Genomic DNA, 27,760 nt, shown 5'->3' with positions numbered 1-27,760 from the left:
ACTGATGTAAAACACTGCCTAAATGGCCTTTTATCCTTTCACTTAACTTAGTAAGAACACACATCATAAAAAATCTCCAAAACCCATCATAAATGCCAACGTTATATGTTTTATTTTTAATCAAGTAATTTTTTTAAACCTCAACATATCCATAATTGACAGAATAAGACATTAGGCATGAAATGAGAATATAAAACCCAGAGTGTACAGAAAGGCAAACAGTGCTTCAGTCCCTCCAGATGACTGCACGCGAGTGAAACGCATTCCAAACATCTACCCCTTTTTTGTCTTTTAAAAACATACAGTTCAAGTGTTTTTATTTTCACTTGTAAACAACATGAGTCAAAATGGACAATGAGGTAATCTAAATACTACACAGGATAATTTAAAAACACTAAATAAAACACCATTATTAAAGACATATAAAAATCAGGGTTCACTTTGGTCTCTAGTACGGTTAGTTGTTAATACCAAAAAGCAACACATACTAATTGAAGCCAGCTTGGTGGTAGGTGCCAGTGGTTGATAGATGTGATTCAAGAGGTAGTCAACACCATCATTTTCAAGCTGGTAACTCTCACAAGTGTTAAGCCACAGATGCATTAAATATCATAATACTTCTCACAGTACAGTACTTTACCATAACTTGCAGCTTTGTTCCAAATATAAAATTTAAAAATGAATCATAGGTCAACTTCTCACTCTAACTGAACAATTAAGACACAGATCATACAACCACCACATCTTAAAGAGGCTGTTCACAGCTATGTAAGACAGAGTTTGATGCTTTTAACAAGATGTTCTTCTCTAAAACAAATAAATCTCATTAAGACATCTAGAAAATTAAAGTCAGTGCAGCTGCACTTGTACATACTTTCCCAAATTTTATAACCAAAGGGGAAATACACATATATATTTTATGATAAACATTTCTTAGAGAAAACAGATAAATTAATTTAAATTAACTTTAAGACTTAATGAGATTTCCCATGTCCTGTATAATTCATCTTATAGTGAATGGTACAAAGTCTATTAACACTTATGGGCTCCTATTCACAAACTAAATACAACCAGCAGTAACTTGGGGCCGCACTGGTGCAAAATCTGAGCCAGAATAAAAAAAGCATCGGCAATATTGGAGGTGGACTGATGCTAATAACATGACATTTCTTGATCTTTTTTCTTACATTGCACTCTAAACTTCCAAGTTATAAGCAGGTAAAAATCTTTCTAAATCTTTCAACTGCAAAAATACATCCAAGGCCTTCTAGTGAAGACTAGAAACCCAAGTATAAAAATGTTTTCATTATAGTCTGCCATGTAGCAAATGATCAGCTTACAGGGCTAAGAGACTGGCAATGCATCTTGTTTAGGAATTACATTTGTGTTGACATGAGGGTGAGGTCAAGAGATAACTTAATTCACAGACCTGCTGCCCCACCATTAGTAATCCCTGCAAAGTGATGCTTCACACAGACCCTTTTCCCTCAATAGCTAGTAATGGCATTGCATGTTCATTCCTTGGCAAGCCAGTGCTAGTTAGTTATGTGCCTGGGGCTATAATGCTGCAATACGCTTGGCTTCAGGGCAGCACAGACAGTAAATGAAGGACATTGGCGTCTTTTAAACTCTTTGCCTAGCATGAATACCTGCATACACCAACCCCTCTCCCTGCTACCCCTTCCAACCTCCACCTCTGGGCAAAGTGGTGCTTCTAAGACTGCTTCCGTGTTCTGTTTTGCTTAAGTTGAACAGTGCCCATAATTCTTTAAACTAAATACATGATTATTTTAAGGAAATGTTTGGAGACTTTGCTAACTAAAACGAGATGCTTCATTATTCACAAGTGTTTGTCAGAAACATGCAGTTGTGAATTGCTATTTATAATACAGATAAAAAGGTTCTGTACCAGAGAATTATCAGCCACCTGTAAGGCTGGAACAGCATACATACAGGTGTGCTATGCATCAACTATGAGGTAGCCTTTTGCTGTAAACAGAGTAATATTTTACCTATGTAAATGAACAATGTGTTCACATCAGTGATATTCACATATGCACAGAGTTGAGGGAATCTGCTTTAGAGGAGTTTTCACATGAAATAAAAATAGGATAACTGATATCTGATATTCAAAAATTTTGATCTGTGTCAAACTCAGAGGTAGTTACTATCATCAGTACATAATACTTATATAAAGGTATAAGTTATTTGGTTTGTTTTGAGTAAGCAGGACTGTAGACTGGTCTGTAAAGAAACAACAAAAATATTACATGGTATGTTCCCTGAGCAAAGTTCTTTGTCCTGAGTATGTTATGTAATAGTGATAATATTCTCATATAAAAAATAAACCCCAACTTTCAACCATAAGATAGGTTTGGTATGTGCTCTTAGTTTAGTCTGGTAAGATGATGAAAAGGATTTCAAATTGCACCCATAAAGACCATAGTTCTCAAGTGTTTCTATTTTTTTTTTACCATGATTTTAGCTCTGAATTTCTTTTTGTAAACAGGAAGTGTCCAATTTTGAAGTCCATAATTTCCTATTTCCATAAGGTGAAGGAACTTTGGTTTGAATTTTCAAAGTGACTTATCTATCATGTTTTGCATTTTTACTGTTAACCTGCTTATTATACCTGCTAAAAATTGAGCAACGCTTATCATGTTTTGCATTTTACTGTTAACTTGCTTATTATGCCTGCTAAAAATTAAGCAATGCCACTTTGATTTGTCTACATAATTTAAATAAGTTTGAAATCCTCACATAAGGCAAGGAAGTACTTCTCTACAGCTATATCACATTCAATATCGTCAAAGGTAAGCTTTGCATCACAGCACACCGATATTTCAGTGTATACCACGCAGATTCTCACAATCACTGTTGTGAAATTCAAGCTGAGTTGTAAAGGACTGGCAACCCAACCTGAGGCATTTTCGTCTTATGGTGGTTTGCTGAAACAGCAGCAACTATACACGTCTCCCATGACAGGACAGGCGGGAGAGGAAGTAGAAACTGTTCAGCAGAATATGTCTCATTTGAGTCATGCTATTTTTATTTAATTATCTGAGCTTACACCAACAGGCCCATACATTATAATTATAATGCTTAATCTTATTCCCAATATTAAGCACTATAATTAACTGGTACCTTCTTGCAGATGTTTCAGAAATTTGCCCATAACATCTAGAGCCAGGATGACCCCAAAATAATTTTTTTTTTCCATGACCGAAACCTAACAGGACCAATACTATGGCCCCTAGCCAGTTTATCACTCTAACAAGAACCAACCTGAGAAGATTCTCCCTGGCACTGAATGTTCATCCTGTATCCACCATATAGGTTACTTCAGAATAAGCATTGAAGATCACTTCCATAAGATCAAAGTTACTGTATAAAATACTTCTAGCTCTCTGGTGGGAGAGGTTTGGTACCTCTGCCCCAGGCTTGTCACTCTTGTTAACTGCCACTAAATGCTGCACTTTTTCGTATCATTTGCAGGTCATATATATTGGGCAACTGTGAACATCCACTTAATTTTAATTCTCAACCCCAGTATTCATTTCTTTGCTGCTTGTTTGTTTTAGAAACAAATTAGATAACTCTCCAGGAGGAATAAAAACCACCACCAAAAATATATGCCAAACAATTGGAGTTCTCTAAGGTCTTCAGTAGTAAATAAGGAGGGCTCCCTGCTCTAAGCAATGGGTAGAAGATTGACTTAGCCAAGGGAAGCTGCTGTTGCCACACAATCCCTTACAACCCTCACAACATGGAAAAGGTTACAAGAAGCTGATATTAAAATACTACTGAAAACAAGCCACTAAGATTATCCTCCCCTTCATTTCTCTTAATAGGCATCTAATTTTACAATCAAACACAGAATTTAAAACAGTGAAATATCGGCCCAAATTACACATTCATTGTCTTTTCTGGAGTTATGTTATCCCAGAATCAAAAAAGCTTATGGCAGTCAGAGGCATATGAAGTTAAGGTACTGCCTTCAAAAAAGGGGGAAAAAATTACTACTACAGAGATTTCAAGAAAAAGAGGCAATCCCAAATTCGGGAGAACTGGATGTCTTAAAAACCTTTAGTACCCCATAATTGGCAGCTCTGAGATCTGAAGTATCCTTTGGTTCACACAAAAGGTAACAGTCATGTTTTTAGTTTTATATAATATAAAAGAAGTGGTATTTCAAGAAAACTCCAGTGGGTTAAATTTAAAACTATCTATAATGCTTCACATGGGTTTTCAATTCTTGGAAATATCCAATTATATGAGAGAGGGTGTGTGCTTTGATCTATACACAAATATATAAAGACAAAGGCTCTTTATATATGTGTCTACATTCCTATATAAAAATCCTCATGTACACACACAGACTCAGGCTCTCTCCCTCTCACACATGCACATATTGACAGACATAGTATCTTATTCTCTGAATTAACATAAAACATGACACCCTGCTCAAATGTAATTTGCTTAGAGTGATTTGTCTGTTTAAAAAATTCACAGTTCCCCAATAGTAGTTAAAATCCCAGGTCAGCTACTGCTTGTGAAATACTGTTCCCCTATACTTGCATGAGGTAGACTTTGCAACCGGGTAAAGGAAAGAACATATGAAGAAGACCTGTTATGTCTTTTTCCTTTTTTGAACTGAAGGCCCCTTTTTGCTTTGCTCTTCTGGTGCTGTAGATGACTTCGTGGAGGAAGCTTCTTGAGGTGACCTGCCTGACCGTTCTGAGATCTCTGCCCTAGCCTCCTGAGGAAACGGTGGTGATGTACAGCCATGCCCGCCTCCCACTTCTCGAGGGAGAGTTGAAGTGCATGGCTGGGATTCTGCTTCCTGTCTTCCCTGAGAACTCGCGGGTGGCTGTGCAACATTTTTATGTGGGCAGTTTGCCACCATGTGCATGATGCTCTGACAGTAATGGCACTTCTTTGGCTGAGGAGGTAGACTACATTCCTTAGCATGATGATCAAGGCCACCACAGTTGTAGCATCTACAAGGAAAAAAGATGAAAACATCTTAGAAGTAGGCAGCATGTATCCAAAAACACATTTTAAAATGTGAAAACACACAAACTACCAATGAGATAAGCTTATTTTAATGTGCCTTCTTAAAAGCATTTATCATTGTTTATACTGGTTACACTGTTGGTTCAAAGACTATCATCACCAAAATGTTCTGGTGAGGTTAAAAACTTAGTTGTGTGAGACACAACTAAACACAGTGAAAAACAAGAGTATTAAAACATGTAAGAATATTTAATCACTTCCATGTAGAAAGGATTCCTTTAAATTTGACACTATCTGGTCATTTTAAAAGAACCATTTAGCCCACTAGAGGGCAGCGAATATTCAACAAAAATCAACAAGCCAGTTTTAAAAACAAGAGTGTAGAAATACAGCTGTTGGCATGATACAAAGTGGCAATTCATTCAGAAACTGGCAAAATTTTAGACCAAATTTAAAAGTTTAACACTTCTTTGAATGTTAATTATTTTGACTGTAGAAACCAGCTAAACTGGAAAAAGTTTTTTCCTTTGTATAAAATTAAGTAATGCAGTGAAATTTGATATATAAGAAAGTCAGAGTCTAGTCAGAAAGTCAGGATGATATCTGGCAAATTACCAAGTAATTTTAGAGCAATAGAGTAAATGTCTGAATCAGAACAGTGCTAAAAAAAGAAAGCTTCTAAATACTTAGATTGAATTAATAAAGGTTCATGCTAGTTCAATGATGAGAAAAGTTAACTTTCTTTTCTTTTTTGTAAGAAATTAGCTTTCTTTTAGGGTGATCTCTTTTAAGTTAAAATAAATGGAAATCTGTCCACAATATGTGAATGCACACTGGGGACATGGCTTTGTATTAGATGTTTGAAAGTTCAGCTTTTAGCTTGGCAAGGAAAGCTAAGCAAGAAAATTTTTTCAGAGGTATATTTGTTCAATCAGATTTTCTTCTAAAATTTTATATTAAAAGTAACAAAAAAACCGTTAGTGGAAGAAACTAAGAAAAATTTATATTTACCAAAGGTTTTAAATCTCATTTTAAATACAGAATTTGTTTAATGACTTGTCTCCAAATGAAATATTTTAAGAGCTTTCTATTTTATTTTCCAAATACATTTATGACTCCATAAATCTCATTTATGAAGCACAAAGAACAACAGGTTATATATATATATTTTTTGAGATGGAATCTCACTCTGTTGCCCAGGCCGGAGTGCAGTGATCTCGGTTCACTGCAACCTCTGCCTCCCGGATTTGGGCGATTCTTCTGCCTCAGCCTCGGGAGTAGCTAGGATTACAGGCATGTGCCACCATGCCCGGCTAATTTTTGTATTTTTGGTAGAGACAGGGTTTCACCATGTTGGCCAAGCTGTTCTTGAACTCCTGACCTCAAGTGATCCGCCTGCCCCTTCCTCCCAAAGTGCTGGGATTACAGACGTGAGCCACCGCACCCAGCCAGGTTATAATGTTTTTAAAAAATAATAACAAAATGTTTTAACTAGCTGGGTGGCGGTGGCTCACGCTTGTAATCCCAGCACTTTGGGAGACCGAGACAGGCGGATTATGAGGTCAGGAGATCCAGACCATTCTGGCCAACATGGTGAAACTCTGCCTCTACTAAAAATACAAAAATTAGCTGGGCATGGTGGCGCGCGCTTGTAGTCCCAAGCTACTCGGGAGGCTGAGGCAGAACTGCTTGAACCTGGGAGGCGGAGGTTGCAGTAAGCCGAGATTGCGCCACTGCACTCCAGCCTGGCGACAGAGTGAGACTCCATCTCCAACAACAACAACAGAAAAAGTGTTAACTGAGAAAATTGGCTTAAGTCCAGACTCACAACAAAAAGTGAATTATGATGACTTATATTTGTATGTGTGTGAGAACATCAAACTTAATAATTTATACTACCTTATATTTCATAGACAAACTACTAAGGTACTAACAACCTACTAAGCAGTGTATATAGGATATTTAGTATTTTATCTCCTGGCATAAATTGAACAGTGAATTTTTTAATTGGCAAAAATTAGGGTAACTATTGCCTGCTTCTCCAGTTAGCAATATTACCTTATATACTTTAGAATAATGAATTTATAAGATGGGCTTTTATTCTTTGCAATGATTAACAAGTATTTATCTTAGGACAGACTGAATCATATTTTCAAAAAGAGAAAAAAAAACAAGAAATCACATGTTGTAGTTAAATTATTCATTGTATAATTACATATCTTAATAAAGTATTACAGTGCAGATTCAATATTGTTTCAGCCATATGTTCTAAGACAGTGTAAGATTAAATAATAAAGTTTACTTGCTAATGCTTAAAATTCAGGTTCTCAAAATAACAACACTAAAAAATGACATATTTGAAAAATATAACCACATTACTTATAATAATATATTTTCCCACACAGTTCTCCTCTACAATAGGTAAGTGAATTCTTAAATTAAAGTTGCCCATCTATAAAATATCTTCTTTTGAATTAAATTCACTTCCTTGAGGATAACTTCCACTCAGGAGCTCATTTTCAAAGAGACAGAAAATAGGTTAAAGGCTTCAGTAATAGGGCTGGCTCTCCTGCAGACACATCAATTTTATCAGTCACCGTGGTATGCACTGTGTTATCCAATTCAGGGAACCATTTTGCCCACTCATTGACCAGGAGCCTGATGTCAGTATTCTACTTTCACAAATGGGATCTTCAATTACCCTCTATCTGTGCATTTACCATTAGATTTGGGCTATAAAAGTTATTTTTAAGGATGCTATATAATTTTGGTTTCCTTACATTTTGATCTGCATAGTTAATTCACCCCCTTGGCTTTCCTGATATGTGCTATCATTAGGCCAGACTTTCTTCCACATTGAAAAGATTTGCATTTAGTGTCTATGTGCTTAGCCTTAAAAGGGGGAGGAGTGGTATTTATATTCTCTTCTATTTAATCATTCAGTGTCAATCACTCTTACTAAGAGTACAGATCACTCTCCATTATGAAACCCCTTCCTTCCCAAGGGACTGACACCAAAATAGAAATGTTCAGCTACCTTGCAGCTCACAAATTATACCACAACTATATACTCCATACAAGCTATACATGATTTTAGTCCCCTTTGTTCACCCTCCACACTGTTCCACATCAGTTTGCCTTTGTAGTTGGAATGAATTTTACATTGTGATGTGAGCATAAAAATATCATGTGTGTCCATTTTTAGCTATATGCTTAAGAAATATAAGGACATAGTCTCACACAAACAAAAGACCATACAAAGAAAACTATACTCATACTTTATTATATATTCCCATAGTCCAACATAAAAAATAAAATTATTCATGCTAAGTACTTTATTAAATGTTGAACCAATGGCACAAAGGATATTTTCTCATGCATTACAAATAAGATAAAAAAAGGCCAAGTGCAGTGGCTCATGCCTGTAATCCCAGCACTTCTGGGAGGCTGAGGTGGACAGATCACTTGAGGTCAGGAGTTTGAGACCAGCCTGGCCAACATGGCAAAACCCTGTCTCTACTAAAAATACAAAAAATTAGCCAGGCGTGGCGGGGCACACCTGTAGTTCCAGCTACTCAGGAGGCTGAGGCAGGAGAATTGCTTGATCCAGGGAGGCAGAGGCTGCAGTGAGCCAAGATTGCTTCACTGCATTCCAGCCTGGGCAACAGGGCTAGACTCTGTTTTAACAAACAAAGATAAAATAAACAAAAATGTTCAGTTTAATCTTAGACGGTTATCAAGTTCTTCATAAAATCATTTTATAAATACTGTAATTCTAATGAGCTAGCATATTCTACAAGTATTATTTCTTATTTAAGGAGCGTTTAAAGATAGAAGATAATTAACAATCAAATCAAAGTCAACATTTTTGAGACACTATCAAAATAAGATTTATAATTTAAGATTTTAAGGCCTGACGCGGTGGCTCACGCCTGTAATCCCAGCACTTTGGGAGGCCGAGGCGGGCAGATCACGAGGTCAGGAGATCGAGACCATCTTGGCTAACATGGTGAAACCCTGTCTCTGCTAAAAATAACAAAAAATTAGCCGGGCATGGTGGCGGGGGCCTGTAGTCCCAGCTACTTGGGAGGCTGAGGCAGGAGAATGGCGTGAACCCAGGAGGCGGAGTTTGCAGGGAGCTGGGATTGCACCACTGCACTCCAGCCTGGGCGACAGAGCGAGACTCTGTCTCAAAAAAAAGAAAAGATTTTAAATGAAAGAATGGCAACAATGGATAGAATAGAGGCACTTATGATGGTTAAATAAATAAAAACAAATTGTTTAGACCTTTAGAACTATTTAATTATATTCTGAGGTAATTACATGAGTTTTTAAAAATCAAGTCCAAACACCTACACTAGTTAATAAGTTAATCAAAACATACCCAAATTTCTGAGGATTTCATCAAAAAATGAAAACTAATTCAGAAATCAGAATTTAGATCTGCTATGACCATTAAAAATGTTTGCATTTTTTGATCCAAACAACTGAATAAGCAGATTATATTTTCAAATGATATCAGCAATAATGGAGCTGAGCACAGCGGACAACCACTAGGTTAAAATATAGACATTAATTTTTAAATAATATTCCAATGGTGTAAATGAAAATATTCATCAGTTATATATTCCCCCTCGATCCTGAGAGTGATGAAAAAAATTGGGAAGAGGGGCGATACCACAGAGGAAGATCCAGATTTGCTTGTCTAAAAGTATAATGGAAAAAAATGTATCTTAGGATTCTTCACAGTACTTGAACATTTTAACTTAATAAGAATTTATATGTAAACTCAAATCCACATTCTGAGGGTCTGATGGGGGCATTAAGGATAATTTTGACAGTGATCTGTAAGCTTCTGAAGGGGAAGGAATTGTTGAAAGATAGTACGTAAAGCAGTATCAGGGACAGAGAAAAGAGTAGAGAAAGAAGTGCAAGCTTTGGGCAGGAAGAAGGTACGAATACAGAAAAGGAATTTCATAAAAATTCCTGGGAAAAACGGACTAAAAAAAGGATTAATAAAGTTTCCAAATGGGAGGCAGAGGGGCTAAAGAAAAGTCACAGATTGAAAAAAATTACAGGAACTAAACTGAAGGAAAAATAACTGATTCTTTGAAGAGATCATTTTAAACCTTGGTACAGTCCAACTAAAATCCAGAAATGATACTAATAACATTCCTCAGCTCTATTATTTTTTATTCTAGTATGTTTTAATACTTGTTATTTAATTAAAATTGTGTGCCAATCAACTGAACACATGGAAGTGCTGGATCACAGCCAGCTGGTGGTGGGGAGGTGGGTGGGCAGAAAGGTTATTAGAGAACCACAGAGAGCTGACAAGCAAAGGATCCAGAGCATATTGATGGAAGCAATCTGCCTACCCTGTACCTCCTGAAGGTAAGAGGGGCAGATCCTGGAACCAACCTTCCCAAAGAAGGCCTCATTTTGTTCTGACTGATTCTACACAATCTAAATAAACATTTGGGTATTGTTTACTCACTCCACAGGACTAGCCCCAAAATACCAAGAGAGGAGTTAGGAAACTTTGATCAGTCACAGAACTAGTAAGTCTCTTTAATAGTGTACATGTCTTCTGACCTCTATCAACCTATACTTTAATGAATTAGTTTCTTTTATTTCATTCTTCTCATAACCAAATTCATAAGATTATAAGCCAGTTAAACAATAACAATTTTAGTAAAGTTAATTTTTATTTAAGTATGTTTTCCATACTTAAATTTTTATATATTCTAAGTACAGTGGTAAAAACACTGAGTTTTCAAAAATAGTTAGTTGGTGATACTGATGATTTATGTTCTTTTAAAAAGTTTCCTAGATAATAAATACACATTTAACACCAGAAAAGTTTTCATTTGGATCTTCTGGAATATAGAAGCCAGCATCATGCCCCTCTGTTACCTTAATCATGCTAAAAACAAAATATTCTATATACAGAAGGACTAAACATACTTTAACATACTTTTAAGAGAATTAAAATGGTAATAACAGAAATAATAAACAGGTTCAATTCACTGAGAGCTTACTAAATTCTAGACACTGTGCTAAAGGTTTTTAATGTGTTATATAATTTAATCCACCCCCAAAGCCTATGAATTGGGAACTACAATATCTAAATTGTATTGATGAAGAAATTTAGAGATTATCTAGAAAGGAATTTTAATTGAAAGCAATTAAATTTCACTTCCATTTTGATTACATAAAAATGTTATACCCAACAATATTGATGTAATTTTATTATATGTAAGTCTAAAATATCTAGGATCTTGAATTTAAAACACTAATACACACACACACACAGACACAAAAGAATTGAAGTAGACTTTTCTTGAGACTTTGTTACTGGGGAGGTCAGCGTGTTTCTTTGAGCATCCCATCTATAAAACAAAAGACTGGGAGTAGTCCAATCCAGATTCTTTACACTGCCAAGGCTGAATTTTCTTTTCATCTCTCCTATACTTTACATGTTGAAAAACTTGGTCTAAAAATTTGTGAATACTTTTTCTATTCTCTTTAATCATATGTTTAAGATTATAAATTGGAATTTTAAGCTGATATGCTATATAATCAGTGCTATCAAACTCACTCAATAAAATTCCAGTCAAAAGAGAGAAGATGGAAATTTTAGTTAGCCCATTAAATCACACTGCAGTATGAATGATTTATTTAGGCTCTGAAATATTGCAATCAGATTATATTGGTTGGAGTGAATGTAAATTGAGACTGCCTCTCTTGGAGGACAATTTGACAGCATATTTGAAAATATTAATACACATACTCTCTGACCTAGTAACTCTCACTCTAGGAATTTGCTCTACAGGAATATTCACTGATAAACACAATGATTCAGGTACTAAGATATTAACAACAGCATTGTCCATACTGGTAAAAAGTTAGAAAAATTAAATTATAATAATAATGCTAACAATAACTAATTGTTATTGTAAAGCTATAAACTTGTTAAAATGAAAAATAAATTAAAGCCACATATACCAAAAAACATTTTGCAGATAGTAATGAAATAATTTTTTTAAAATTGAGGTAAATTTATATGTATTGACATGGAAAGATCTCCAAGACAAATTGTTAAGTAAAAAAAGCAAACCACGGCATAATACATAAATACGGTATGATCACATTCATGTTTCAAAGACATTAGACATGATTATAAGTAATTGTGTGCATTTTCAAATGCATGTAAAAACCGGCCAGGTGCAGTGGCTCATGCCTGTAATCTCAGCACTTTGGAAGGTCTAGGCGGCCGGATCACAAGGTCAGGAGTTTGAGACCAGCCAGGCCAACACAGTGAAACTCCGTCTCTACTAAAAACACAAAACTTAGCCAGGCATGGTAGTGCGTGCCTATAATTTCAGCTACTCAGGAGGCTGAGGCAGGAGAATCGCTTAAACCCAGGAGGCAGAGGTTGCAGTGAGCCGAGATTGCACCACTGCATTCCAGCCTGGGTGGCAGAGCAAGACTCCGTCAAATGAATGAATGTAAAAACCACTGGGAGGGAAGACAGTGAATTGACAAATAAAGAGTGGTTACATCCAGGGAAAATAGTACGGTGAAAGGGCATTTTATTTTTCTTGACACAAGGTCTAGCTCTGTTGCCCAGGCTGGAGTGCAGTGGCGTGATAACGGCTCACTGCAGCCCGGACCTCCCTATACCCAATCATCCTCTACCTCAGACTCTCTAGCAGCTGAGACTACAGGTATACACCACCAATGTGTGTGTGTGTGTCTGTGTGTGTGTGTGTGTGGTTTTATTGGTAGAGATAGAGTTTTGCCATGTTGCCCAAGCTGGTGTCTAACTCCTGGGCTCAAGCAGTCCCTCCCATCTTGGCCTCCCAATGTGCTAGAATTACAGGCATTAGCCACCTTGCCTGGCTGGCATTTCACTTTTACTCTGTAAATTTTTGTATAGTTTCTTTTTTAAATAACAAGAAAGAACTGATATATTATTTGTGTAATTAAAAAAGAAAAAGAGCAATTATAATTATAAAACTCCATTGCCATTGTGTAATTGACCTTCATTATTATTGTTAGTCATCTGACAGTGAGCCTGTCTACCAGTGACTCAGAATCATTTTGAAAGCTTTCAAAAAATACTAATGCCTTGGTCCTACTCTAGACCAATTAAACCAGAATCTTTGAGGATGATGCCCTAAGCATCAGTACTTTTTAAAGTTTCCCAGGAGATGGTGATGTGCAGCTACTTGAGAACTACAGCTATTAACAAACTCAAGTGTCGCACTGACAATATTTCCCACTATATGGAATGTGGTTCAAAAGAGAATAAATCTCTCAAAACAGTTTTCAACAGGTTACTCACTCATGCCTCAGAAAGGAAGAGGGGAGGGATGGAAGGAGGGAAGGAGGAAGGGAAAGAGAAGGAAATAAGGGAGTAAGCAAGGGAGGGAAGAAGTGTGTGTATATATCTCTTATTTCCTTATTGAGAATGGATCCTTGAAATTTCTGGTTGTGATGGCAGAAAAGCTCCTCAACCTTTTACCATCACTGATCCCTGGAAGGCACACACTGCAAAAACCTACTGAGTTTAACTTCAGATATGGTTTCTCTGTTCAATTTATAATTTATCAATCAAGAACAGGTTCAATGTATACTTGTGTCATCAAAATGGATGATTAACTTACAGCTTTTTTTTTTTTTTTTTTGAGACAGGGTCTTGCTCTGTTACCCAGGCTGGACTACAGTGGCATAATCAGGGCTCAGCATCCCTCAGTAGCTGGGACGACAGGTGTGTGCCAACATGCTTGGCTAATTTTTTTTTTTTTAATTTTTTGTAGAGACGGGCTGTCACTTTGTTACCCAGTCTGGTCTTGAACTCCTGGGCTCAAGTAATCCTCCCACCTTGGTTCTCCAAAGTGCTGGGATTAGAGGCGTGGGCCACTGCACCCAGCAAATTTACAGCTCCTTAATCAATAGCTACTTTCCCTAAATTTCACCATCATTACCAATTAACAATTACTGATTTCCCATAATAACTCTTTTAATTCTCCATCTTCTATTGCCTACATCTAAAATAATTTTGAACAGCATATAAATTTGTTTAGTATGGACATGCTCTTGCAAACGTTTCTCTCCATGGCCAAATTCTGTTTTTTTGTTTGTTTTGTTTTGCTTTTTGAGACAGGGTCTCACTCTGTTGCCCAGGCTGGAGTGCAATGGCACAATCTTGGCTCACTGCAACCTCCACCTCCCAGGTTCAAATGATTCTCATGCCTCAGCTTCCTGTGTAGCTGGGATTATAGGTGTGCACCACCACACCCAGCTAATTTTTTGTATTTTTAGTAGAGTCAGGGTTTCACTATGTTGGCCAGGCTGGTCTCAAACTCCTGGCCTCAAGTGATCTGCCTGCCTCGGCCTCCCAAAGTGCTGGGATTACAGGTGTGAGCCACTGCATTCGGCCTCTGTTGGCATTTAAATAGAAAATTACTTTCTTGTCAGTATAAATATAATAAGATCTCTGCTTTTTATAAAAATGATTAAGTATGTTATTTTTCAAAACCCTAATATCTAAACTACATTGTGCTTAAAATAATGCCATTAATAAGATAACTACTGCTCACTGTTTTCCATACCTAAAGAAAAGGAAGTCCATAAAAGATAGTATTTAAACCTATTTAATCAGACCACCCTATGGGTAGGTGCTCAGTATCATCAAATAAAAAGCAAAATTCAGTTAGTATAATTGCCATTTGGTTCTTTCTGTTGCATAATAAATCGTGTGTGTTTGGAAGGCTCTGTATTGTCCAGTACTATTCAGCGTAACAAGCAGGGATCAGCCTGTGGTCTCATGGAACCAAAGTAAATTCAAACTCTGAACTGCTGGCAGTGGAAATGAATACTCTATGTCTCCCCTAAAGCTCAGTGTTCAGACCAACTTAACTAATTTTTAAAAAAATTTATCAACTACTGTTCTAACCTCTTTTATCATCTGATTATATGATGAGAAATTAACTAGACACATTGTCTGCTAGTGGATTCAACTGCTTATAATATTCATTTAATCATTTTCATAGAATCAAATGAAAACCAAATGGACAAAAAAATTGAAGAATATCTACTATGTGCACAACTTTGTATTAGATGCCAATGAAAGGTATGTGAATAGTTAGCTGGATGGTTAAGATTTACACATTTTATCTCATTTAATATCTTCTCCTGACTGGTTTTTGGATTGTCATAGGTTTATTAGCTTTTGGACACTTTCTCTGATTAATGCCATCAACTATCTCATAACATCAGTGAAAATGCACCAAAGTATACTGAAAACCAGCTAAAATACAGTAATAACTCTATTCACAAACCTTTTATCATCTTATAAAAACAAGAAGGTAAGAGGAAAAATGCGGGGAATGGGTATGTAATGAATGGTGGTGCAGGTCACTGAGAAATGGGGATGAAATGTAGCAGTTTTAAAAGCAAACAAGACATGGAAGGGGAGAGAAATCACTGGAGGCATGGGGGCAAAGGGGAGCATTTTTCATATAAGGGCACTTCAATCAGGCATAGCTATAAACCAGACATTTTTATATATCATTCCATTATGTTTAAAAGTACTTTGTAGATTCTGTGTCAAATCAATGGAACAATATTCATTTGATGAAAGTTTTCTACTTTGTACTGTAACTTGAGAAGGAGCATAATAATGAATTCTAGGTCATAAGTTTAAACTTTATTTCAAATAGAAATGTTATCTCTCTCTTACATGATAAACAACATCTCAGACAGATAATCTGTTCTAATGGAAAAGTTTAAAAAAAGAGAGAGAGAGAGAAAGATGTACTCAAACACAGATAACTTCATGCTTTCCAATTTCCTGGGAGTAAAAGCAGTTTGTTATGAAATAGGACCCAGTCTCACATGCAGTGGGTACTCGGCCAGTGCTGCTTTCAGAACCCAAGACAACTAAGAAGGAGTGTCCAGTTCAGGAGTAACACACACACATATACACAAATAAATAAAAGCCACATGCATTTTTGCTGTTGTAGTGTTTTAACTATCCTAACTGCAGGTTTACATTCATCCTTGTTGGAAGCAAGATCAGTTTATTGACTCTATTTGGTCTTACTGACCTTTGAGTTAAAGTGTTTTAAAAGGTTAGTACTACTATCAATTATGAAAGGAAGGGAAGACGTTCAATATTTAACTTATCTTGAAATGGTTAAAATTAGGTGCTTGCTTAGATGGAAGAATCAGATTATAATATGCAGTCTGGAAATGTTTGTTCACTTATTAGAGCAGCCTTGCCGAAAACTTAAAACCATCAGGGCTGCTTGCTTTTTTCACCAGACTATTTCAAATTCACAGTGTCAGAGGTGTGACATCTGCTGTAAATAAGCATCAGCTCAGCCTGAAGAAATACAATTCCACTAGAGCTTTGTGTCAACTCTTATAAATATTTTTTTCTTCTCATCGCATGATTTCTTTTAGGCTTTTGTTCTGCAGCCAGCATTCTTTTTATCTATTAATATAACATTATTTTGTAAGTCATTCTAAAGTCATATCTTTCATATATATATATATATATATATATATATATATATATATATATATGTATGTAAAATGTCTTACTATTAGGACATTTGACCAGAGCACAAGAAATTTTAAAAGAAGAATTCCATCATGATTATCTGATAAGTGAGGCAATAATTTGTTATCTAGAGAAGTAGATGTAAATGTCCAAACAATACATAAAAGAATTTTAACACCACACCATATTAAAAATACCTTAGGTATACAAAATAAGGACTATAAAATAGTGACTAGCTCACATTTTATCACATACACTTCTTCATTAAAACACAGAAGGAAGAGAGAACATGAGAAATTCCAAAGGAAAGAAAGACGTATAGAAGTCAAGAATCAATTTTGGTGGCATGACTGATGTACTGTACATACAAGATTAGATAACAGCTTCAAATTTATACTGGTTGTTTGCAAGCCAGGGGCAAAAGGGCGCTAGATTAAAAGATGTTACCCTAGTTTTAGCAAAGTAAATATCTTCTGGGTTATTCAAAGCTTTGAAGTTACCTATGACTGGGTTACCTTTGATGCAACTAATAATGCTGGTAGAATCTGAGTTTTTACAAAGACAGAATGTTAAAACACCTCTCTATTGGTGTATGGCTGACTGACTACTGAATTACTAGCACTTACTACTAACTACTAGCACTTCCTACTTACTAACTATTATTTTTTGAGACAGGGTCTTGCTGTGTCACCCAGACTGGAGTGCAATGGCACCATCACAGCTCACTACAGCCTAGAGCTCCTGGGCTCAAGCAATCCTCTTGCCTCAGCCTCCCAAGTACCTGGGACTACAGGTGTGTGCCACCATGCCTTGGCTAATTTTTGTATTTTTAGTGGAGACGAGGTCTCACTATGTTGCCTAGGCTGGTCTCAAACTTCTAGGCTCGGCTCAAGTGATCCACCTACCTTGGCCTCCCAAAGTGCTGGGATTACAGGTGTGAGCCAGAATACCCCCAGCCCCCTGCATTATTATTACATTATTGAATTAGTAAGAAATATTAATCATCTTTCCATTTTGACAATGTTTATATGAATAGCATTAAAAGCATTTATAGAGGGCCAGTGGTCTTAGAACACAGTGCCTGGTATGATTTAACCAAAATGTGTTCTCAGTACAAATTCATGTGCAAGAGCCAAAAGAAGACTGTCCCAAGCCATCACCTGTCTTGACAGCTACACAGCAATCAGAAGGAATTAAAACCATTTTGCTCAAGTCAGAAAGGAAAGGCTTCTAATGATCGATAAGTTTGGTCTCCCATTCCAGCACTAGCTACCGCTGAGGAAAATGATGAAGTATAAATGAGAAGTAAATGACCTCTGTCCATTTCTCCCTCTGGCCCAACTGGTCTTCCAGTGACAGACTATATATTGCCTTTTGCCAAGAATCAGCAGTTCTTCAACTGTTCACCATGTACGTAAGTAAAAACTGAACAAGGAAAATTGCTACCATGTTCAGATAACCTCTGTAAACTGTGATATTATCTTCTCTTGTGTAGGTCTTACTTTAAAAATTAGAGCTCAAGATAAAGTCTTGTATGGTGTTCTTGGCCTCATGGCTACTTCCTTTCCTCCTCCTTGCTGATTGAGGGTGCCCTTCATGTCATAATCTTTTTATGACTAAAGCCTGATGGTCAAGCTGCTAAGACATCCCTACAGATCTTTTCTCTGATCACTGATCCCTTAAGGGATCTTGTCTTCCTATTTGAACATTTCGAGGCTGTGACCCTGTGAATACACAGCCACTGGTGGAGGTAAAATCTGAAGGTAAGTATGGGAAGAGCCGTTGAATCCCTGGAGAATCCCCAGATAGAACCAGATTGTTTATACAAGTCCAAATACTCTTAATAACTTCTAATCATTAGGGCTAGATTCTACATGTTAACAGATTTATTTGCACATATTCTGTAAGCCAAAAAAATCGCTTTATTATGAGTACAGTTCCTTAAGTATTTGAATGATGAGTTTTCATCTCCTTTGGTCACCCTCTAGATTTGGCTGGAGGAACTTTCCATGAAGAACTTGGCTTATTCTCTTAGTGGAACAAGAGAAACAAAGACACTAAATATTTTTTTCTAGATTTTTCTTTAAAAAGTATTGAATGATACCCTGACTGGTGTGGTAAAAGGAGGTAAATTTGTTTGGGCAATACTTGAGCTTTTTATTCAAAAAATATATTTATTTCAGAAAATAAACATTTAAAAATACAATAGCTACAAATGGCAGTGCTATTTACCACTCTGAATGTAAAGTTCTCTTTATATGTTTGACATGTAATTTGAATGAATGCAATATATGTGCGGGGGAAAGCTGTGCTTCAGTGGAAAACATCTGGAACCCAGCTTCTGGATTATCTGATTCTGATTCTAAGAGGGTTATTTTATAGCTCTTTCCATGACTGATAACTGATAGAAATACAACATCATTTTTCTTTACAGAGGGGCAAATTCTATCCTGGAAAGTGGAGAGTCAACTGATTTCCCTTCCCCACTGTGGGAAAAGCCAGTTTTGGCTTTATTTGCATATTCATGTCAATATACCTGATCTACAAATATGTCTATTCTTTGATTCTCCTTTGAACAAGTTACAACATTTGGTTCTCTCACTTAACTGTGTTCAATAAATTCTTTAACACTTATTCTTCTGATATTTGCATAAAAATCATAATGCTGCCTTTTTTGAAAATTATCCTTTAACATACAGTAAATATGCACCACAGAGCCACTACATAAGATGCAAGAAACATTTATAAGCACTTTTAGGCACAGAGACTTCTATTTCACCAACTAGCTTTAACACTGAATTATTGGGCCCAATTTTAGTTTTTTTGTTTCTTCTCAGTGCTTTTGTTTTTCCTATATCTTGAAACATTTTGATCTTTCATAGTATTGGGACTTATTTCCAACTACACTAAAAGATAAAATAATTATAATATAATAATTATAACTATTATATTTAATAAGACGTATTGAAAAATAGAATTCTGAAAAAAAAAAAATTTTAAGACTGAGTCTCACTATGTTGCCCAGGCTGGACTGCAGGGGTTATTCATAGGCATGACTGTAGCACAGTGCAGCCTCAAACACCTGGCCTCAAATGATTCTTTCAAGTAGACATGTGCCACTGTGCCCAGCAATGATGATAAAATAGAGAAATCATCGCTGTTTTATTATCCTTTACTTTACCTTTTTTTTTTTTCCCCCGAGATGGAGTCTTGCTATGTTGCCCAGGCTGGAGTGCAGTGGCGCAATCTCGGCTCACTGCAACCTCAGCCTCCCGGGTTCAAGCAATTCTTGTGCCTCAGCCTCTCGAGTAGCTGGGACTACAGGCATGCGCCACCATGCCCAGCTAATTTTTGTATTTTTAGTAGAGATGGGTTTTTACCATGTTGGCCAGGCTGGTCTTGAACTCCTGACCTCAAGTGATCCGCCCTTCTCGGCCTTGCTTAAAGTATTGCCTGATCTTCCAAGAATGTACCAAAGACATTGGGACAGTGTTTTTTATAATCTTTTTCTTTTTAGCCTTACATTGAACACAGCTGAGAATTCAGAAATTTTCATTTCTGTCCATAATGGCAGAGAGAAGATGAATAAGAGCATAAATACAAAAAGATATCTAGCAGTACTCTAGACTCTAATTATAATGATGTAATTGTATAAACTAAATCTCAGAGTATGAGCCTTTATATAAGACAAATAAATAAATATTCACTGAATCAATGAGTAAACAATATTATTTCTAAGGACAAAAAGGAAATTTGTTACCCAGTTAGACATTCTACAGGATGTCATCATGCAACATTTTTGGACAAAAATTTTTACTAAAAGAACACGTGACAGTATTTTACCTTTTATGAGGTTTGTACTAAGAAATTTACATAAGAAACCATACATAAGAAATATGGCTCATAAGTGGACAAATGCTTAAGGCACTGACTGAAAGGAAATAACATAGAAATGAAAAAAATCAATTGAATTGATCATTCTAATCAATGTCTAAAAATGAAAATGTTTTGTCATAGGCTAAAGAAAATGACCACCTTCTAACAAAATTACGAGCCCTGAAAACTTTCAAAAGTATTTCATTTTGAGGATGTAAATGCAAGAACCACCAAGAACAATAAGCTGGAACCTCTTAGAAATGTATTTGAAAACTGAATCAGTATTTCCAAAATAGGTATGTTCCAGGATCATTCATGCAGAATTACTTGCATTCAACGGAAATCACCCATTATGAAAATTAGTATCTTCATACCAGAAACACATGCAAGAAACATTTGAGTTTGTTAAATTCTTGCTAATTTCCAATGCAGTTTTTAAAGCAGGCTTTGATTTATATATTTCTAAATTATTTGTAATATCACTTAAAAATATATTTTAAAACAGTTCATTGGGGTCAAATGGTAACTGTTGCTGACGACTGTTCTTCCTGGTATAGCAATGGCTAATAAAATGTAGATTTTGTTAAATGCTGAAAGATAGAAAGTGTTATGTCTTTTCCAAAAATGACATAATCAAAAACAAAACAAAACAGAACAATGACACAATCACAATTACTGAGAGCGAGAGGGATGACTTTGTAAAGGAGTTGGCCTGGCTGCAACATAGTACTTAAAAGTTATTTTAAAATGAGTAAGGTTTAGGCTGACTCTGAGAGCCCTGTCTCAGAGTCAGCCCTGCTCCGCAAGGAGCAGTACCATTTAAGAAAATATTCCGTCTAAAATAAATAAATACATTAGAATAAAAATAAAAATGAGTAAGGTTTAAATAGATGCAGAGATGGGAAAGAAAATATGCCAGGCAAATAAATGGCCTGAGTATAACACCGAAGTAGAAAAGTAGAGGACATGTTTAGGAAGGCAAGTTGGCTGGCTTGGAAAAGAAAATGGAAACGAAGACTACTGAGCAGAATATTAAATATATTTTACAATGTAATATTTTTAAAACTTTCATCTTACAGTAGAAAAAAAAAAACCCTAAGTTTCAAAGTTTATGTACACATTGTTCATGACCTCAAATCTAATAAAAAAGGGAATCCAGGATTTCAGCCTGTAACTCAGATGGTGGTCCATGATAAAACCACCTAATCTCTCTGGGTTTCCTCATCTATAAGTAAGCTTCATACTTCAAGAATTCATTTTTGAAGATGAGCATAATTTCCACTTACTTCATTTGGTTGCTGTTGGTCTTAAATGAGATACATATTTTAAAATGTTTTGTTAATTATAAAGCTCCATATATAAATGGTAGGTGAAATTTCTCCACTAGTGTTAAGACAATTCATGGTAGATGAATTGAAGCCCTCATGAACTGGGGGGTGGGGGTCGGGGGAGCGAGAGCAAAAATAAATAGCAGAAGAAGCTTAAAATATTTTTCTCTTTACAAGAATGCTAAAGAGATCAAACTAAATAGCCCAATAATGATACAATATATATATCTTATGAATGCTCTATAATTAATTTCTATTTTCCATTCCTTTTATACTGGAATTTTCTTGACCATCTCCTACTGTTCCATTTTGATTAAATATTAGTAAATTAATTTGCTTTGTTGCAGATGCCATGCATTTCTTCCTGTATGTAGTTCACTGTCTAAATATTTAATATTTTTCTGCTTCACCCCTTGGAGTCCCTAAAAATCAAATTGCAGGGTAACTTAGTTCATATAAATTCTATCAGAAAATTTGCAGATAAAGGAAATGATAAAGTAGACTATCTTTGTGTAGTACAGTTTTAAGTACTGGGAATTTGCTGACTATTCCTATATTCTAGGGACTGTTCTTTCATCTGGTTTTCAGAATATTAAAGTGGTTTTCTTTCTACCTTACTGATATAATTTTCCTATCTTGTTCTCAGTACCTTTCTAGAGTCACCAAGATCTATACTTATATTTGTCTACCAACTCCCTTTTGAAAAATTAATCAACTTCCTATATACAAACTACTTTCTTTACTCTGAGCACTCACAAATTATTCCCACTTTTATGTTTTCTTGTAATCTCAAACTCAACTCATCTCTTCAAGGTCATTTTGACCCAACCCTAGTTTCCAAATCTCTTCCAATAAGTTCTACATTTATCATTGCATTCACAGTGTTTACTGGTATAATACCTGGTTGGCTCAAAGAAATGGAAAAAGCACTATTGAAAAAGTCACTATATTTTGGGCTTTAAAACATCATGCTTACTGGAAGTCAACTCTCCTAAACCCATGAAGTCATCTCAGCTTCCTGTCTATTTGGGAGTAGATTCCTGATCTCTGGCCTTCATGCCATGTCACAGATCGGTCACTGTAACTGATACTCCAGGTGCATCTATCAGTCTGCTCATACCACTCAGTCACCAACCACTGTGACCCTATTTATATTACTGTGGATAATATAAATGAAACGAACAAACAAAAAATTAATTATAGGTCAAGCACAGTGGCTCACTCTTATAATCTCAACAACTTTGGGAGGCAGAGGTGGGCAGATCGCTTGAGCCCAGTAGGTTGAGGCTGCAGTGAGCCATGATCACACCACTGCACTCCAGTCTGGGCAAAAAGGCGAGACCCTATCTCAACAAAGAAACAAACAAACAAAAAAATGAATTAGCAAATCAGTCACCTTCACCTTGTATTATTAAAAAACAGAGTAAAAGGCTGGGCACGGTGGCTCACGCCTGTAATCCCAGCACTTTGGGAGGCCAAGGCAGGCGGATCACCTGAGGTTGGGAGTTCAAGACCAGCCTGACCAACATGGAGAAGCCCTGTCTCTACTAAAAATACAAAATTAGCCAGCCATGGTGGTGCATGTCTGTAATCTCAGCTACTCGGGAGGCTGAGGCAGGAGAATCGCTTGAACCTGGGAGGCGGAGGTTGTGGTGAGTTGAGATTGCACCATTGCACTCCAGCCTGGGCAACAAGAGCCAAACTCCATCTTAAAAAAAAAAAAAAAATACAGTAACATGAGAATAAAGAAAATGAAAAGGGAAAATATTGTAAGATGCTGGAATGTAAGGATGAAAAAAGGATATTTAGTACTAAAGGGCAGCATCATTAAAGTGGAAGAAATGCAAAATGACTAGTGTCAAATGCAATAAAAACATGAATTCCTATTTGCCATACTTTTTGGGCCAAATAGTATTGTCATACATTTTAGTAATATTTCAGAGTAACGGGCACCCACTGAGCTATAATGTAACTCTATGGCAGAAGCTTCATCTTCTGGGCAAAACTACTGCACAGTTCAATTTCCCTTTATCTAATCAATTTTTTGTCAAATCTTACTAAGCTTCACTTACCACTATAATGATTTTTCAATAAAATAGTAATGGAAAAACTACAAGTTAACCACATGTGGATGTGCATCTCTAGAGACACAGCGAGTCTGAAACTTGAAGAGATGCTAAGGTTGAAGTCACAGACTTGGGAGACATCACTGAAAGAACAGACAGTAGCTAAAGCTCAGAGGTCACCTAGCAAAATGTGAAGAGTGAAACAAGAACTGCAGCCAAAGCTTTCAGGAAATCCACTATTTAATAACTTTCAGGTGGAGGAACCAGTTAGGCTTTCTAAGAAGGAACAGCCAGAAAAGTAGAAGGAAGACAAGAAAAGAGATACTTCTCCCTAGTTTAAAAAAAAAAATATATATATATATACACACACACACACAACATACAGTTTCGCATTCAAGAAAGGGGCTAATAGATCAAACAAGATGAGGTATTAAAATAGACTGCTGGATTTAGCAAGTAGGAGATAGTAAGAGGCCACAGATAGAACATAAAACAAATACAAAAGAATTAAGGAACTAAAATTAAACCATAGCGCCAGTATCAAACTTCCTCAAAGTCTGACAAGCATATCTTAGGAAACAGATCTTCCTAGGGGACTCATTTCCTCAGAAAAGCAGCCCTTTCCAAAGCCATGTACTATATATTCTTTTGAAAATCACCAGAGTCCAATAGAAAAACAGACAATGGACATGAACAGGCAATTCACAAAAAGGGAAAGAAAAATGGCACAAATACCTTTAAAATACCCACAGGAGCAAAAGTGCAAATTTTAAAAAGCAACAACCATACATTAAAATGACATTATATATAACATAATTACATTACATACAAAAATACACTTCATTTCCTTCAAAGTAGCATATAAAATATTCTGAACAACCATACCACTGAAAAACAACTAAAAATGCTGGAAAAAATATTCTAAAGCATCCTTTGAACTGCTTTGCTGATGGCACTGAAAAGTCAGTGATGCTTAGAAGCCAAAAACAAAGTGAAAGCAGAAAACTAGGGAGGTAAGTGGAGCACTGAAATAGCCTCTCATTCTGGAGACATCTACAGAACACTAGCAACAATCTGAAGCTTTCATCTTGTAAACTGGATGATGCAGCAGAGGAGTTAGAAAACAAAGCCTAAGATCTGTCCAGAATTAGGAGTCTAACAGGAGATCCTGTCCCACAGAAAGCTGGAAACCCTGCCCAAAATTATACTCAGAATGTAAAGATCAATGAAAAGTAGTTACCTCAAAGAAGGGAAAAGGCAAGATAACTTTTCTGCTCCCAACTATGTGGTGGGAGGAAGAGAAAACGATCTCCCCCTTGAGAAATGATATCACAAGCCAGATGCTATATGGTGTTGCAGCTCATGTGGGGCTACAACTCAAGCTGAGAATTTCTTTTTAAATGGTTCCCAGTTGGTACAAGTACCTCTAGGAACATGATAAAATAAACACATACCCTCCTCAGAGAAAATGCACCGTCAAGCCAGGAGTCAAAAAATTCCTGTAGACCAAAGTTCAAGAAATATGAATTTCTGGTTAAAAAAATCATAAAAGACAAAATAATTAAATAAATAAGGGACCATGAGCTGCATACAGCCAGTAGAATTAGATCCAAAACGTTCAGATATTGAATTGCTCAGATTCAGACTATAAAATAAGTATGTTTTAACTTGTTTAAAGCAACACTTCTTAACACTACTAGGTCAATATTTCCTTTTTATACTAAGTATTTTTGTAATGCCCCTATTCTTATACTGAAATAAACTTAAAGTAATGTAATCTCTATATACATATAATTTAAACTATCTATATTCCTTAACCATAATATATAGAAAAAAGTAATTTATAGTAAACTAATACATACTTCAATTTTAAAATATAGTGGTAAAACTACACAATAATATAATAAAATATCAATGCTTGTACTTGTCTATGATAAATAAATTGGCTTTACGCCATTCCATACAAGTAAAAGAAAATGAAAGAAGAGGTACACGGGGATACTAAGATAAAAATTATACTGAGTAATATACATATGCAGAAAGAGGAAGAAAAATCACCTTGATTGAAGCAGCATAACACGTCAAGGCAAATTAAACACTCAACACTGCAAAAATGAGAAATACAACACTCTTCAAATGAGCTGCATGTTAGGTATACGTGTAGGAGCCAAATAATTTCCTATGCTGTCAGATGGCAGATGATAGTGATGATGTGTAGCAGAAAACATGCCACATATATTTTAATTCAACCTCATGCTGAGACATAAATTCAGTGTCACGTATATAAAAAGACCTTAGAGACCAGATCCTTTAATAGGTGATGGGGAATAGCTGATGGATTGGAAAACAAAAACTAATGCAAGAGGTTATAAAGAAATTATCTCTGGAAATGGTACCACAGTTAGGCTGTAAAACAACATGCAACCCCAAAATAAATTTCTACATGTAATTTTTATAGTATAGATATTTTATCTCTGCATTACAAAAAAAGTTATGAATACTGTATATAGGTTCAGTGGGCTTCTGAATATGATAGACTTATTAGACTTACTCTTCTGTGGTCTACAGCTATAACAATGGGAAAGATATAAGACGCAACTGTTTATTGTCACTGGATAGGACAATAAGTAGTAAAAAACTGTAGCGCTTGATAGAAGGGAAACACTCAAAGTAAGCCCAGATGTTTGCCCCAGCTTTCTGCCTGGGTAGACTTTTGGGACTAAGGGGCAAGAAGACAATGAAACACAAGCACAGCAGGATCTCAGTGAGCCATAAAGGCATAAATTTCAGCTCAGAGTTTCTAAAGCAGTTGGAATTCTTGGGACAGGATACTGGAGAGAAGAGATCTGTGCAAATCCTGTACCTTTCCCTCCTTATTCGTAATTAAGGGCCAGGTTGCATGTGTGCAGCACAGGTTGAGACCCTTCAAAACACAGCAGCAGACTTTGTTGTTTGGCAGAGAGATAAGCAAAAATATCCAAGGCCACAAAATGCTGGGAGATACTGGAGTTATGGCCTGGCCAGAAGTCAAGAAACCACAATGGATTTCAAATCGAGAAACACAGGCATTTCACTTGAGATCCTAGTAAACTCATGCCTTAGGAATAAGGATCATACTCTATGTACCCTAGGACTGCATCCTAGGACTAAGCAAAACATGAAAATAGATCTACCATAATCTAAAATAAAAACAAAATTGGCAAAAGCAAAAACTGTCTACCAGAACAAAAGTCAACATCTTGTAGAGAAAACAAATGACCCGGACTCCCTACAATCTATCAGCCCAATATTCTACATACAATAAAAAAATTACTACGCATGAAAAGAAGCAGGAAAAAGTGACCCATATTTAAGGAAAAAAGTAGTCAAGATCTTAAAAAGACCCAAATGTTGGAAATAGCAGGAAATAACTCAAAATCGCTATCATAAATATGTTCAACAACTTAAAAGAAAAGATGGACATAATGAATGAACAAATGAGGAATAGTGGTAGAAAAAAATAAAAACAGAGGCTGGGCACAGTGGCTCATGCTTGTAATCCCAGCACCTTGGGAGGCCAAGGTGGAAGGACTGCTTGAGCCCAGGAGTTCAGACCAGCCTGGGCAACATGGCAAAATCCAGTCTCTACCCAAAAAAAAAAAAAAAAAAAAAAAGCCAGGCATGGTGGCGTGCACATACTCAGGAGGCTGAGATGGGAGGACTGCTTGAACCTGGGAGGTTGAGGCTGCAGTGAGCCATGATCATGCCACTGCACTCCGGCCTGGGCTGGAAGGAAGACCCTGTCTGAAGGACGGAGGGAAGGAAGAAAGACAGACTATTAAAACAACAACAACAACCAGGAATATTAGAACTGAAAACTACAATATCTAAAATGAAAATATTCATGGATTGAATAACAG

At 36.2% G+C, this 27,760-nt stretch overlaps 1 protein-coding gene across 5 annotated transcripts in view; it reads right to left on the bottom strand.

Moving 5' to 3' along the window:
• Positions 1-89: 89 nt before the first annotated feature.
• LIN28B (lin-28 homolog B) overlaps positions 90-27,760 on the bottom strand; it is a 142,746-nt gene continuing 115,075 nt past the window's right edge. For all 5 annotated transcript variants that reach the window (XM_034962621.3, XM_003824348.7, XM_008978080.6 and 2 more), the window contains one exon: positions 90-5,000. In XM_034962621.3, coding sequence (XP_034818512.1) covers positions 4,631-5,000 — 370 coding nt within the window. In that variant the 3' untranslated portion in view covers positions 90-4,630. The remainder of the gene's footprint in view (positions 5,001-27,760) is intronic.

Source organism: Pan paniscus, chromosome 5 (genome assembly GCF_029289425.2).
Source record: "Pan paniscus chromosome 5, NHGRI_mPanPan1-v2.0_pri, whole genome shotgun sequence".
In the NCBI taxonomy this organism is placed as follows: domain Eukaryota; kingdom Metazoa; phylum Chordata; class Mammalia; order Primates; family Hominidae; genus Pan; species Pan paniscus.
Note: the sequence above shows the minus strand (reverse complement) of the source record. Positions and strands in the feature narration are given on the sequence as shown.